Genomic DNA, 15,519 nt, shown 5'->3' with positions numbered 1-15,519 from the left:
GGGTTGTGTGTTTGAGAGGCTGGCACCTTGGCTGGAGGAATTGCATCGAGGCCATGACTGAGGCAATCACAGTAATGCTGTAAGGTGAAGCTGCAGCCAGAGGATGCAAATCAGGAAAAAAAAAAACCTCTTTTTTATGAGGTAGCAGAAGGATGAGCCAAGCAGTAGGGAAAGATCTGTAGAGGAAGCATGGACAAATGAGAGCCCCAGGGGCTAGTGGGGGACATGGCATCCTGACAACAAATTCAGTTGTCCGTAATTGACCCCAATTGTCTTTGATAATTTTTGTTCCCTTTTCAAACCACGATCCAATTAAGGACAATGCATTGTATTTCATTGTTATGGCTCTTCATTCCTTTTTAATCTCGAGTAGTCCTCCCCTGACCCCCATCATTGTCTCTTCAAGAGCTGAGACAGTTTTCTTGTAGAAAACTTGATTCTTAATTCATCTGATTATTTTCTTGTGAGTTTGTTTAATTTGTTCTTTTTTTCTCTGAATTTTCTATAAACTTGCAGTTAAATGTAAAGAGTTCATTTAGTTTAGGTCAAACATTTTTGACAGTGATATTTCACGGTGTTGCTGTGTGCTTTGTATCACACCCCATTAGGGGGCACACATTTTCAGAATATACCAGTATTAGTCATGGTGAGTCTGGACACAAGATTAAGGTGGTGCTGCTGGATCTCTACCTTCTAAAGTTACATCTCTGCCTCTGTCACTGGCTAATAATCTGTAGGGTAAAATTTTGACACCAAGCAAACACCAAGCAAATATTTCAGCTAATTTTTTAATTATCTGTTCATGATTTTTATCTGAATCAGTTGTTTCATTTGGGACTGCAATTTCGAGATCTTCTCATTCTATCATCTGAGGAATGCATCTTTTTGAGGTCCGTTAGCAGGCATGTTATCTCTAGGGAGATAATCTTTCAGATAGTCCTGGCTGAGTCGAAATAGCCATTTTTGTCTTTAGGCCACTTTTCTTTAGGCACCCTATTAGCCTTCTGATCACTCAGTTCTTTATTTTGTACCTGGAAATCCTGGGATAATTGACCAGGTGTCTTAGTCTCTTTGGGCCACTATAATGGGATAACATAGAACAGGTGATATAAATAACAGACATTTATTTCTCATTTCTGGAGGCTGGGAAGTCCAAGATCAAGGCTCTGACAAGTTTAGTGTCTGCTGAGGGCTTGCTTTCTGGTTTATAGATGGCTGTCTTTTCACTGTGTCTTCAGATGGTGAAAGGGGTGACTGAGCTCTCTGAGGTCTCTTTTGTAGGGTTACTAATCACATTCTCAAAGGCCCACCTCCAACTACAGTCACATTGGGGGTAGGATTTCAACATAAATATATATATTTTAAAGATTTTGTTTTTATTTATTTTTTAAAAAGATTTATTTATTGGAGAGAGAGAGAGAGAGAGTGTGTGTGTGTGTATATGCACTAGGTGAGAGGGGCAAAGTGAGAGAGAGAATCTCAAGCAGATTCCCTGCTGAGTGTGGAGCCTGTTGTGGAGTTCAGTCTCACAACCCTGAGCTCATGACCTGAGCTGAAATCAAGAGTTGGAGGCATAACCAACTGAGCTACCCAGGTGCCCCTTAAAATTTTATTTTTTTTAATTTTTAATTTTTATTAACATATAATGTATTATTAGTCCCAGGGGTACAGGTCTATGAATCACCAGGTTTACACACTTCAAAGCACTCACCATAGCACATACCTTTCCCAATGTCCATAACTCAACCACCCTCTCCCCTACCCCAGCAACCCTGTTTGTTTTGTGAGATTAAGAGTCTCTTATGGTTTGTCTTCCTCCCGATCCCATCTTGTTTAATTTTTTCCTTCCCTTTCATTTTTCCTACCCCCCCCAAACCCACCACTTTGCCTCTCAGATTCTTTATACCAGGGAGATCATATGATAATTGTCTTTCTCATATTGACTTATTTCTTTCAGCGTAATACCCTCTAGTTCCATTCATGTCCTTGCAAAAGGCAAGATTTCTTTTCTTCTGATGGCTGCATAGTATTCCATTGTATATGTATACCATATCTTCTTTATCCATTCATCTGTTGATGGACATCTAGGTTCTTTCCATAGTTTGGCTATTGTGGACGTTGCTGCTATAAACATTTGGGTGCACGTGCCCCTTCAGATCACTACATTAGTATCTTTAGGGTAAATACCCAGTAGTGTGATTGCTGGGTCATAGGGTAGCTCTATTTTCAAATTTTTGAGGAACCTCCATGCTGTTTTCCAGAGTGATTGCACCAGCTTGCATTCCCCACCAACAGTGTAGGAGGGCTCACCTTTCTCCACATCCTCGCCAGCATTTGTCATTTCCTGACTTGATAATTTTAGCCATTCTGACTGGTGTGAGGTGGTATCTCATTGTAGTTTTGATTTGTATTTCCCTGATGCCGAGTGATGTGGAGCACTTTTTCATGTGTCTGTGGGCCATTTGGATGTCTTTGCAGAAATGTCTGTTCATGTCTTCTGCCCATTCCTTTTTTTTTTTTTAAGACTTTTATTTATTTGAGAGAGAGACACACATGTATTTTCTCACAGTTCCCCTTACAGGAAGGGGGAGTGGGAGAGGAAGAAGAAGAATTCCTGCTGAGCAGGGAGCCCGATTTGGGCTCAATCCCAGGACCCTGGGATCATGACCTGAGCTGAAGGCAGAGGCTTAAGTACTGAGACACCCAGGTGCCCCATCTTCTGCCCATTTCTTGATTGGATTATTTGTTCTTTGGGTGTTGAGTTTGATAATTTCTTTATAGATTTTGGATACTAGCCCTTTATCTGATATGTCATTTGCAAATATTTTCTTCCATTCTGTTGGTTGTCTTTTGGTTTTGTTGACTGATTCCTTTGCTGTGCAAAAGCTTTTGATCTTGATGAAGTCCCAGTCATTCATTTTTGCCCTTGCTTCTTTTGCCTTTGGCGATGTTTCTAGGAAGAAGTTGTTGTGACAGAGGTTGAAGAGGTATCTGCCTGTGTTCTCCTCAAGAATTTTGATGGATTCCTGTCCCATATTGGGGTCTTTCATCCATTTTGAGTCTATTTTTGTGTGTGGTGAAAGGATATGGTCCAGTTTCATTCTTCTGCATGTGGCTGTCCGATTTTCCCAACACAATTTGTTGAAGAGACTGTCTTTTTTCCATTGGACATTCTTTCCTGCTTTGTCGAAGGTTAGTTGACCATAGATTGGCGGGTCCATTTCAGGGCTCTCTATTCTGTCTTTTTCCTTACTTTTGAAAAAGCAAATATGTACCACAATGTTTTATGTAAGGCAAATGCTGTGATGTGAAAGTTGCAGTTTTCAAAGAATACAGGGAAGTTGACTTAGACAGTAGTAGTGGTTGTGTTAATTAAGCAATCAGGTAATAGCATGACAAGTCAGTTTGCAACATCAAATCTGTTTCAGTTTCTTTTTTTCCTGATGATTAGAGGTCTTGTGTTGTCTCCAGCCTCTGTTATGTTTTGTGTGGGCCCTATCACAGAAGCTTTTCAGAACTTTAGTAACAGCAATGTATAGCTTTATCTCCCAAATCCTCTATGTCAAAAGCATGTACTGTCTTGGGGCTGTCTTTCTGGATGTGAAGGCTTACCATAGATTTGCTGCAATGATCTGTAACACAAAATCTTTTGTAAGCTAGATAACCAATTGCAGCTGTTCCAGCAGCAATGGTAACTGCTGTGATCCACTCAACTACTATGCTGGAATTAGAAGTCAGACTCATGGCTTGCAAAGTGTGTACAAGGACACTGAGCACAAACGGACTTGCCTCCCTTGCATAGCAATATTTGATTTATTAGTAAACTCAAATTATTAGTAAACTCAAACCCAGTGTCTGTGAAAAAATCCAAATTATTTAACAACAATTAAGTAATCATTCTATGCTTGTTGCCTTCCACTGCATTCTGTGAGTTTTATTTTCATAATTAACAGTCACATCTGACCACCATTTTAATAAACTAATATCTTGGGTTTGAGTATAAAAATCCTAGTAAGGTTGTTTAGCCTTGTCCAAAGTCAGTGACTGATAAACCCAGAACGAAAGCTCAGGGTATTCTCAGAGGCACCTGTGGTTCCTATGTCTTTTTACTTAGAGCTCAGAAAGGAGGAGGAAAAGGGTATCATCTCTTTTATGGGCTATATCAGTCTGCTTGGGCTGCTATAACAAAATACCACAGATTGGGTGGCTTCAACAACAAATGTATTTTCTCACAGTTCTGGAAACTGGAGTTTAAGATCATGGTATTGGCAGGCTTGATTTCTACTGTGGTTTCCTTCTTAGCTTGTAGCTGAGAAGGGTATTCCCCAGTATTACTCATCCTGAGAAGATGGGTAAGTTCTATGATAGGACTCAGAAGAAGGCCTTACATTTAGACAGGAAAGAAATTTCTTTTCTTTCAGAGGGTAGACAATGAAGAGGGCACTCCAACTGTGGGAAGGTAAGCTGGACATTCAAGAGTTTGGCAAATAGTGTAGCAGGGAGGGAATCTCATGTCTGTAAGATATTTGGGCTTCTTCAGGGGAACTCATGTTTAGCAAGAGTTGAAATTATTCTTCATATGGCAACTCTTTTGTGTTATACAAAAACTTCAAGGAACATGTTTTAGTTTTATTTTTTATTATTTTCTTTCTTTCTTTCTTTCTCTCTCTCTCTATCTATCTTTAAAGATTTTTTTTTTATTTGGCAGAGAGAGACTGGGAGAGAGGGAATACAAGCAGGGGGAGTGGGAAAGGTTAGAAGCAGGCTTCTCACGGAGCAGGGAGCCTGATACGGGGCTTGATCATGACTTGAGCTGAAGGCAGACGCTTAAAGACTAAGCCATCCAGGCGCCCCTTATTTTATATTTATTTAAAATTTTTTTTTCATTTAAATTCAATATAATTAACATATACTGTATTATTAGTTTCAGAAGTAGAATTTAGAGATTTGTCAGTTGCGTAAAACACCCAGTGCTCATTCCATCAAGTGTCTTCCTCAATGCCCATCACCTAGTTACTTTTTACCCCACCCACCTCCTCTCCAGCAACCCTGTTTATTTCCTAGAGTTAAGAGTCTCTTGTGGTTTTTCTCTCTCTGTTTCCATCTTATTTTATTCTTCCTTCCCTTCCTCTATGTTCATCTGTTTTATTTCCTAAGTTCCACATATGAGTGAAATCATATGGTATTTGTCTTTCTCTGACTTTCCTTGGTGTAATACCCTCTAGTTCCATCGACAGCATTGCAAATGGCAAGATTTTGTTCTTTTTGATGGCCAAGTAATATTCCAGTGTGTGTGTGTGTGTGTGTGTGTGTGTGTGTGTGTGTAACATCATCTTTATCCATCTGTTGATATAAAGCTAGGCTCTTTCCATAGTTTGGCTATTGTGGACATTGCTGCTATAAACATTGTGGTGCAGGTGCACATTCAGATCATTACATTTGTATCTTTGGGGTAAATACTCAGTAGTGCAATTGCTGGGTTGTAGGGTAGCTTTATTTTCAACTTTTGAGGAACCTCCATACTGTTTTCCAGAGTGGTTGCACCAGTTTGCGTTCCCACCAAAAGATCCTTGACAACATCTGTCATTTCCTGACTTGTTAATTTTAGCTATTCTGACTGGTGTGAGGTGGTATCTCACTGTGGTTTTGATTTGTATTTCCCTGATGCTGAGTGATGTGGAGCATTTTTCATGTGTCTGTTGGCCATTTGTGTGTCTTCTTTGGAGAAATGTCTGCAGGAACATATTTTAAAAAGATTGTGGGAAAATCTTTGCCTTGGTTAGGGTGACAGTGTAGTAAAGAATCAGTAGGTTAAGGAAAGGTGGTCTCTAAATTGAGGGAGGCACTAGGTAGTAGAGAGGAACATGCTCAAAAAGTGGAATAGGGGTCTGTGCTGTTTTAATTTGGGCAATAAAAGAAGTGTGATCTGGGATAGAAGAAAGTAGATTCTGGGATATAATGCCATGTTTACATCTCTGTTTTGTGAATGATTAACAGATGCTCATATATGGATAAATTCTATACCACAGCACTTAGAAATATGACTGGCTTTTGATTAGCATCATCTCCTTCGCCTAACAGTTCAGTAGATGCTTGAATGTCTCTAACTTGATGCTGTCCAGTATAGTCGCCACTAGCTACATGGGACTATTGAGCACTTGAACTGTGGCCAGTATGAATTGAAATGTGCTGTAATATACATGTGAGATTGCAAAAAGTTAGTGCAAAAACCTCAAATATTTTTTATATTGATTATATGTTGAAATGATATTTTAGATTTATTGCATCAAATACAATTTTTTATTAATATTCGTTTTATCTAGTTTTATTTTCTTAAATGTAGCTATTAGAAAATTCAAAATGACCTGTATGATTTGCATTTGTGGTCTGCATTATGTATCTTTTGGAAGTACCACTTTGCCTATTGCCTGTTGTGCCCTGGGAAATGCTTTGGACCGGAGATAGAAATCGTATGCTTCTCCTTTATTGCTCTTCCCTTCCATTGTTCCCCTGTATTTTTACCTTAAGTGGCTCCATGAACTGGGTTATGCTCTTGGGTTAGTGGGGAAGGTAGACTTGCCCCCCCCCACCCCCCACATTCTGTTTTTGCATTTGGGCCTTTTCTACAAAATCTGTGAAAAAAAAAATAATGTCTCTTGTTGTTTTTTTTTTTTTTCCCCCTGTTACCACAAGGAAACCACATCTTATGAGAACCATAAACCCTTGTTACAGAGGCCTAATCTGAGCTATCCATGAGCCAAATTCAATGCTACCTTCACCATTCCTAGTGCTTGCTTTTTCTTGGGCATGCAAACTAAAGTTCCATTCCTCTCCAGCTCTACCTCCTCTGTGATGTTTCTGTAAGAATGATAACATTATATAAACTATAGGTGCTTAAATAGTATTTATTGAATGACTGATGACAGAGGAAACAGATCTGTGTTTCATTTTACAGCTAACAAAGAAGAGAGGAACTTGGTGTTTTAAGGGAAAGGCCCACATCCCTGCTCATCTGCTTCCTCCAGCTCCAGTCATGTCGTTGGTAGTGTCTAAGGGTGGTGGTGCTGGTGGTGGGAAGTCAGCAGCTAAGTTTCTGATTTCTTTGGTGTCTCTCTTGGTAGAAATAGCAGTATATGAAATCTTTCCTGAGAACACAGGGTTGGTGATGGCAGAGTTTACATTGGTGGTGTTTGGGATGATGAGGGTGTTGATGTTGGCAAAATGGTTGATCCTTACGATTTGGGGGAGAAGAGGTAAAATCTTATTTTTTGTTTGTATCTCAGCATCAGAATTCTTGGTAGTTTGTAGATGTTCTTGGTAGCTCTCTCCAAGTGTGTGGGACATTTCATTTTGCATGTAGTTTTTTATCATTTGAACCACTTTTGGTCCAATACAACATTTTTTCTTCTTGCATTTCTGTATCTCTTTTTCATCCACACCACAGTGGTCTTTGCATCTTCCAAAACCCATTAAACATCTTCTCAAGCCAAAGTACTCTGCACAAAGAAAAGAGAAAACCATTGGGCTAAGGTTACTAACTATATATGATGTTAAGACTGCTGGAGGGTGAGGCATAGAATAAGAGGGTGTTTATTAATGGTAAGTGCAGTGTTTAGGGATGTTGATGGAAGCACCTGGCAGGCCAAGAAAGTCTCTTACACCCCTAAAATCCAAAGGGGTGGATCTGTACACCCCTAAAATCCAAAATAAATCTCTCTAGTCCCCCTCATTGAGTAACTTTAAAAATCTAGAGCACATAGAGGAAAGGAGAAAAGGAACACTTTTTTTTTCTTCAGGATAAGATTTTAGATCTCCAGCTTAGACCCTTAGACACTTACAGAGCATCACTATCTCTCCTCATGATCCTAGAAAATACCAACAAGAATAAAGCCTGTCATAAAACTAATCCAAGGAAGACTTTCAAAAGGGATCAGTAGGATTTTCAGCAGTGCTGACTTCTTGCCAAACCTAGTGGTCCATGACTTCACTCTCCTTGACAACCACTTGACCTGTGGTTCCTGGGACACGGTGTTCTATCTTTTGTAGTCTCCCTGGACATTCTGTTCCTCAGAGGCCTTATTCATCACCACAGCCTTAGCCTCATCTCTATCAAGGTAACTCCCACATAGTTATCTACAGCTCCAGGTTCTCTGCTCATTTTTAGTACTTCATGTTCATCTGCTGAATTTTTTTCATCCCAATGTCTCACCTTTTTTCTGAATCAAGAAAGTTCTCCCTCACTCTATAATCTTAACAACTGATTTCCCGTGAATAGCAAGAAGCTTATATAGGACCCAATATTCACATACATTTTAATTTCATTTCTCTCCAGAGACAAAATAGTAAAATTCTTATATTTCAAGCAGCTACATTGATTAACCTGCTACACTCATGTGGAATTAGGGGCTCAAAGTGGCTAAGTGACTTTACCCAAGATGACACAGCCATACTTGCTTATGTTACTTCTCTTCTCTTAAGGTCTCAAGATAAAAACATTAGAAATATATTGACTTTTTCATTTTCCCTTCCCTGACCCATTGCCAGTTATTCTAAATATCAGGGTGATTCTTCTGTTCTGAAACAAATTCTCAGAATTTGCTTCTCTATTCTTTCTAAAAAAAAAAAAACAGTGACCAATCATCTGGTTCAGGCTTTTGCCAAAATGTATTCCTAGATGCCCTAATGAGTGATTTGGGGGTTTCCAAGAAGACAAACCCTGAGAAGAGGGATGAAACTCTGTAAAAATATGAAAAAGTTGTGAGGGAGAACATAGACCTATTTACTGGATCCTTAGAGGAGATTTTTTTTTAGCACAAGGGTAAGGACTTCCTCCTTATTACACCAAGGTATAAACTAATATGAACGTTTGCTTCAAAAGATGATTTAAACTAGAAATAGAGCAGAAATGAGATAGATTTGGCTGAGTCCCAGATGATAACGATATAAAGGGCAGGAAAGCAGCCTTTATATATTGGATAGTTTCTAAATACACAGAAAACATCCTGCTTTCTCTGTAACTCCCCGTGTATTCCCATCAGACAGAGTCTAGGGGGGTTGGGGCCTATGGGATGCATGGGGGATGGTGCATGACTGAGGCGATAGGTAAACACTTCAGCCATTTGTTTGGGCATCTCCTCTTTTCAACATTACTTTCGTTCTCATTGTCATGGACAGCCACATCCCTGCTTCCTCACACCGACCCCTTCAAAATGCAGGATTCCGTATTACCTGTGTTCACCTGGTACTGTAGCATGAGGCTGGCAAAGATAGGAAAAAGGAGCTTCATGGCTGGGTGCCAGAGAGGAAGCCTTGGATCTGGGTTGGTGTTCTTGAGCTCCAACCTTTATTGGCCTCTTCATGGCCTTAGGCCATGAGCAGTGAAGTGCAGCCAAAGCTCCTAGCAGTTGTGTTTTCACTGATTCTGTCTGAGAACAGCCTTTCCTGAACACTTCTATGCAACACATTCCCTGCTCTTAATCTTGGGGGAAACATAAGACATATAAAATGTGAAAGAAAGTGTAAGCCCTTTGCATCCCTTCTTCTTAATAAGTGAGCATGGCAAGAATAATATATTTGTTTTTCTATTTGTCAGCTAATTATGCCCAAGGCACTTAACATGGGAGAGTCAGAAGCATAGAAATTGCTATAACCATCAAGTCTTGGAGGATTGTCTCTGTCTAAACAGTATCTCCACTGTTTAGTAGGGGCACTGGATCAACATTAGACTCAGTGCATGCATGCTGAATGAGTTTGTTGGAGGCAGCTCCTGGCATAACTTTAACTTCTTTTTTTTTATTGAGATATAACTGACATATATTTGTTTCAAGTGTACAACAAATGATTTGATATTTGTGTAAATTGTGAAATGATTATGGTTGTAAGTCTAGTTAACACCCATCACCACACTTTTAATACTTACTCTCTAGCAACTTTCAAATATATAATTCAGCATTATTAACTATAGTTACCATGCAGTGCATTACACCCCTGGACTTAATGATTTTGTAACTGGATATTTGTACCATTTGACGATCTTTACCTGTTTTACCCACTTGCTCCTCCTCTGTACCTTGGCAACCACCAGTCTGTTCTCTGTATCTGTGAGTTCATCTTTTATTTTGATGCTACATATAAGTGAGATCATGTGGTTTTTGTCTTTCTCTGTCTGACTTAATTCACTTAGCATATCCTCAGTGTCCATCCATTTTGTTGCAAATGGCACTGTTTTCCTTCTAATGGCCAAATAGTATTCTGTTATATATATTATATTTTCTTCATCCTTCATTCATCAATGGACACTAAACGTTGTTTTTATATCTTGCTATCGTAAATAATGGTGTAATGAATTTGGGGATGCGTGCATTTTAAAAAAAAAAATTTATTTATATTTTAAATTTATTTTCAGTGTTCCAGAATTCATTGTTTATGCACCACACCCTGTGCTCCATGCAATACATACCCTCCATAATACCCACCACCAGGCTCACCCAACCTCCCACCCCCGGCCCCTCCAAAACCCTCAGATTGCTTTTCAGAGTCCACAGTCTCTCGTGGTTCGTCTCCCCCTCCAATTTCCCCCAACTCCCTTCTCCTCTCCATCTCCCCATGTCCTCCGTGTTATTTCTTATGCTCCACACATAAGCGAAACCATATGATAATTGACTCACTCTGCTTGACTTATTTCACTCAGCATAATCTCTATGTTTTTGAGTTAATGTTTTTGTTTTTTTCAGAAGAGTACCCAGAAGTGGAATTGCTGGATCATATGATAGATCTGTTTGTAATTTTTTGAAGAATCTCTATACCATTTTCCATAGCAGTTGCTTCGATTAGCATTCCCACCAAAAGTACACAAGGGCCTTGTTTTTTCTATATCCTCACCAACACTTGTTATTTCTTGTCTTTTTGATAATAGTCGTTCTAAACAGGTGTGCGGTGATATTTCATTGTGATTTTGATTTGCATCTCCCTGATAATTAGTGATATTGAGCACCTTTTAATGAACTTCCTGGCCCTTTGTACGTCTTCTTTAGAAAAATATATATTCAGATTCTCTACCGATTTGTTAATCACATTTGTTGTTGTTGAGTTGTATGAGTTCTTTGTATATTTTGGATATTAAATCCTTTCAGATATATGATTTTCAAGTATTTTCTCCCATTTGGTAGATTGCTTTTTCCTTTTGTTGATGGTTTCCTTTGCTGTGCAGAAGCTTTTTAGTTTAATGTAGTCCCATTTATTTATTTTTGCTTTTATTGCCTTTGCTTTTGGTGTCAAACTAATTTCTGTGGTTTTAGTTATAACATCTCTTCCATTTCTGATTTTATTTAAATCTCTTTTTTTCTTGGTGAGAAGATTTGTCCATAAACAAATTATCTTTTAAAAAAAACAGCTCTTAATTTCTTTGATCTATTCTATGTTTTTAAATTCTTATTTCATTTATTTCTACTCTAATCTTTGTTGTTTCCTTTTCTATTTCCCTGAATTGTAAACTTAGGTTGTTTATTTGAGACTTTTCTTGTTTCTTGTTTTTTTTTTTTTTAAGATTTCTTTTATTTATTTGACACAGAGAAAGAGAGACCACAAGTAGGCAGAGAGGCAGGCGGTGGGGGGGGGAGCAGGCTCCCTGCTGAGCAGAGAGCCTGATGTGGGGCTCAATCCCAGGACCCTGAGATCACGACTTGAGCCGAAGGCAGAGGCTTAACCCACTGAGCCACCCACGTGCCCTGTCTTTTTTTGTTTCTTAAGATAATCTTGTATCGTTATGATTTTTCCTCTTAGGACTGCTTTGCTGCATCCCATATGTTTTGGTATGTTGTATTTTTCCCTTTTCATTTGTCTCAAGGCATTTTTTTATTTCTCTTTTTATTTCTTATTTGGCCCATTGGTTTTTCAGTAGCATGTTGGTTAAGCTACACTTACTTGTGAATTTTCCAGTTTTCTTCATGTAATTAATTTCTAGTTTCTATACAATTACAGTCAGAAAAGATGTTTGAAGGGGTCTCAGCTGGGATGGCTGAGTTCGTTAAGTGTCCGACCCTTGATTTCAGCTCAGGTCATGATCTTAGGGTGTAAGATTGGACCTGTGTCAGGCTCCACACTCTGCTGAGTGTCTACTTGTTTCTCTCTCCCTCTCTCTCTGCTCACATTCTTGCACTCTCTCTCTAAAATAAAAATAAATAAATAGATAAAATCTTAAGAAAAAGAAAAGATATTTGATATAATTTCAGTTTTCTTAAGTTTGCTAAGACTTATTTTGTGGCCTAACATATGATCTATCCTGGAGAATGTTCTATATATGTTTGAGAAGAATGTATAGTCTGTTGATTTGGATGAAATGTTCAGAAAATGTCTATTAAATCTGTCTGGTCTCATGTCTGGTTTGACCCTTATGTTTCTTACTGATCTTTAATATAGATTATCTATTCATTGATGAAGGTGGCTTATTTGTCTCCTACTATTATCGTATTGCAGTTTCTCCTTTGAAGTCTGTTAGCATTTGCTTTATCTATTAGGTACTGCTATGTTGGGTGCATAGACATTTAGAAATGTTATATCATCTTGTTGGATCACTCCTTCATCATTATATAGTTACTTTCTTTGTCTCTTACTAGTCTTAGCCTTCGAGTGTATTTTGTCTGATATATAAGTGTAGCTGTTCCAGTTTTCCTTTGGTTTCCATTAGTATGAAGTATTTTTTTTTATCCCTTCATTTTCAACCAGTATGTTTATTTACATCTGAATTGAGTCCATTGTAGGTAGCATTTAATTGGGTCTTATTGTTGCATCCATTCAGCCACTTTATGTCTTTAGATTGGAGAATTAAGTCCATTTACATTTAAAGTAATTATTAGTAGGCATGCACTTTTTTAGTATATGTGCTGCCGAAGTGAGCACAGTAGACATGCGCTTTATGTTAAATGTTTTCTGAATGTTTTGTTACTCCTCGGTTCCTTTCTTCTTGTTCTCTTCCTTTGTGATTTGATGATTTTCTATAGTGTTATGCTTAGATTCCTTTCTCTTAATCTTTTATGTATCTATTGTAGGTTTTTAGTTCATGGTTACCATGAAAGCTTACATAAAATATCTGATAACAGCCAATTTAAATTGATAACAGTTTAAATTCAAAAGCATTTTTTTAAAAGATTTTATTTATTTATTTGACAGAGAGAGATCACAAGTAGGCAGAGAGGCAGGCAGAGAGAGAGGGGGAAGCAGGCTCCCTGCTGAGCCGAGAGCCCGATGTGGGGCTCGATCCCAGGACCCTGAGATCGTGACCTGAGCTGAAGGCAGAGGCTTTAACCCACTGAGCCACCCAAGCGCCCCCAAAAGCATTTTTAAAAAAGATTTTATTTATTAATTTGCAGAGAGAGAGACAGAGCAGGAACACAAGCAGGGGGAGTGGGGGAGGGAGAAGCAGGTTTCCTGCAGAGTAGGGAGCCCGATATGAGGCTCAGTCCCAGGACCCTGGGATCATGACCTGAGCCAAAGCCCGAAGGCCAATGCTTAATGACTGAGCCACCCAGGCATCCTCAAATACATTCTAAGACTCTACAATTTCTCTCCCCTTCCTATTTGTTTTTTTTGATGTCACAATTTATATTTTTTATTTTGTGTATCCATTAACAAATTATTATGGTTATGTTACTTTACTACCTTTTTTTTTTTAACCTTCATAATAGCTTTATAAGTAATTGACCCATCACCTTTGCATTACATTGTTCTGAATTTTACTATATATTTACTTTTACCAGTGAAATTTATACTTTCATGTTTTCCTGTTACTAATTAGTTCCCTTTCATTTCAGCTTAAAGAAGTCCCTTTAGCATTTCTTGTAAGGCTGGTCTTACAAGATCCTTTAGATTTTGCTTATCTAGAAAGGATTTAAAAATCCTTTAGATTTTGCTTATCTAGAAAACTCTATATTTCCATTAAATCTGAAGGACAATTTTGCCAGGTAGAGTAGTCTCAGCTGGCAGTTTTTCTTTCAGTGTCTTATAAATGTTGTGCCTCTTTACTCTGGCTTGCAGAGTTTCTGTTAAAAAAAAAAATCTGCTCATTGTCTTATGGTGAGTCCTTGTGGGTAACAAGTTATTTTTCTTCTGCTGCTTTTAAGATTCTCTTCTTGTCTTTACATTTTGAAACTTTAATTATAATGTGACTGGTGTGGGTCTCTGTGGGTTCATATATTTTGGAACTCCCTGGGCTGCCTGGATCTGGATGTCTGTTTCCTTCCCAGGGTTAGGGAAATATTCAGTCATTATTTCTTCAAATAAATTTTCTGTCCTTTTTTCTTTATCTTCTCTGACACCCTTATAATGTGAATGTTGGTCTGCCTGATACTATCTCACAAGTCTCTTAAGCTTTCTTCTTTATTTTTCATTCTTTTTTCTTTTTGCTGTTCTGATTGGGTGAGTTTCTGCTGTCCTTTGTGGTCACTGATCCTTTCTTTCACTGCATCTAGTCTGTTGTCAGACCCTCTATTGTATTTTTCAGTTATTATATTTCTCAACTCTGTGACTTTTACTCTGTGATTTTTAATATTTTTTATTTCTTTGGTGGAATTCTCACTTTGTTCATCTATTCTTCTTCTGAGCTTGGTGAGCAACTTTATGGCCATTATTTTGAACTCATTTTCTGGTAAATCACTTATCTGTGTTTCACTAAGATCTTTTTCCTGAAGTTTTATGCTATTCCTCTGTTTGGAACATATTCCTCTGTTCCTTCATTTTCCTTGACTCCGTGTGTTGGTTTCTTTGCATTAGATAAAACATCCACCTCTCCCAGTCTTGAAGGATTTGCCTCATGTAAGAGATGAACCTTATTGTTCAAACTTACCCTTGCTTTGACTCTCAAATCATCGTGATTGTCCAAGCAGGTTACTTTATTTTTAGTGGCTACCAATAGCTGAGGTGTGACAAGACCTGTCAGTGTTCCAAAGGGAAGGATCTCAGTTAGCACTTAGATTCAGGCTGATTGGAAGCCTGACTCTCAAGCAGCAACTTTTAAAATATCTGAGTATACTTTTTCCAGGAGAAGACTGGAAGATGGGCATTACTGTCTGCTCCCTCTGTACTGGGCTGGTGATTGGCCATTTGAAAGCTATTTCTTTTTTTTTTTTGCTACCATCACACTGAGCCTGTGAACACAAGCCTCACCAGCCACCAGAGCCAGGCTCTCAAGAGATGTGTTCTCTGGGTGGCAGACATAAAATCTGTGGCACAGATGTATACACAAGCTCCTTGAGACACTGATAACCTGGGGCAGGTCAGAGGGAGAGTATGAAGATGGTACCTGCTGGTCTTCCTGTCTCCGGTGAGGATTGCTATTGCCCCCTAGATGTGTGTTTAATTCAAAGCCTATCTCCAGGTTATGGCTGTGAAGGAAGCTAATAGGCCTTTTTCATAGAAAGACGGGGGATGCATTTCAGTCTGCTGTCACTATGCTGTGCCCTTTAGGAGAGAGGGTGTAACAGGCTAAGAATTCTTCCTTTGTAACAGTGCTGCAGGCCTTGTGAG

General features: G+C 38.6%; 1 protein-coding gene and 1 pseudogene across 1 annotated transcript; both read right to left on the bottom strand.

The window, feature by feature from the left end:
• Positions 1 to 3,424: 3,424 nt before the first annotated feature.
• LOC111141877 lies at positions 3,425 to 3,744 on the bottom strand (annotated as a pseudogene).
• A 3,239-nt stretch (positions 3,745 to 6,983) lies between these two features.
• Positions 6,984 to 9,286, bottom strand: LOC111141876 (defensin beta 129). Its single transcript, XM_022494718.1, is given in 3 exon segments — positions 6,984 to 7,047; positions 7,049 to 7,496; positions 9,229 to 9,286. Coding segments are annotated over 3 exon segments (570 nt in total).
• Between the last annotated feature and the right edge of the window lie 6,233 nt (positions 9,287 to 15,519).

This window comes from Enhydra lutris, unplaced genomic scaffold, assembly GCF_002288905.1.
Source record: "Enhydra lutris kenyoni isolate GAN:26980312 unplaced genomic scaffold, ASM228890v2 scaffoldscaffold6, whole genome shotgun sequence".
In the NCBI taxonomy this organism is placed as follows: Eukaryota; Metazoa; Chordata; class Mammalia; order Carnivora; family Mustelidae; genus Enhydra; species Enhydra lutris.
Note: the sequence above shows the minus strand (reverse complement) of the source record. Positions and strands in the feature narration are given on the sequence as shown.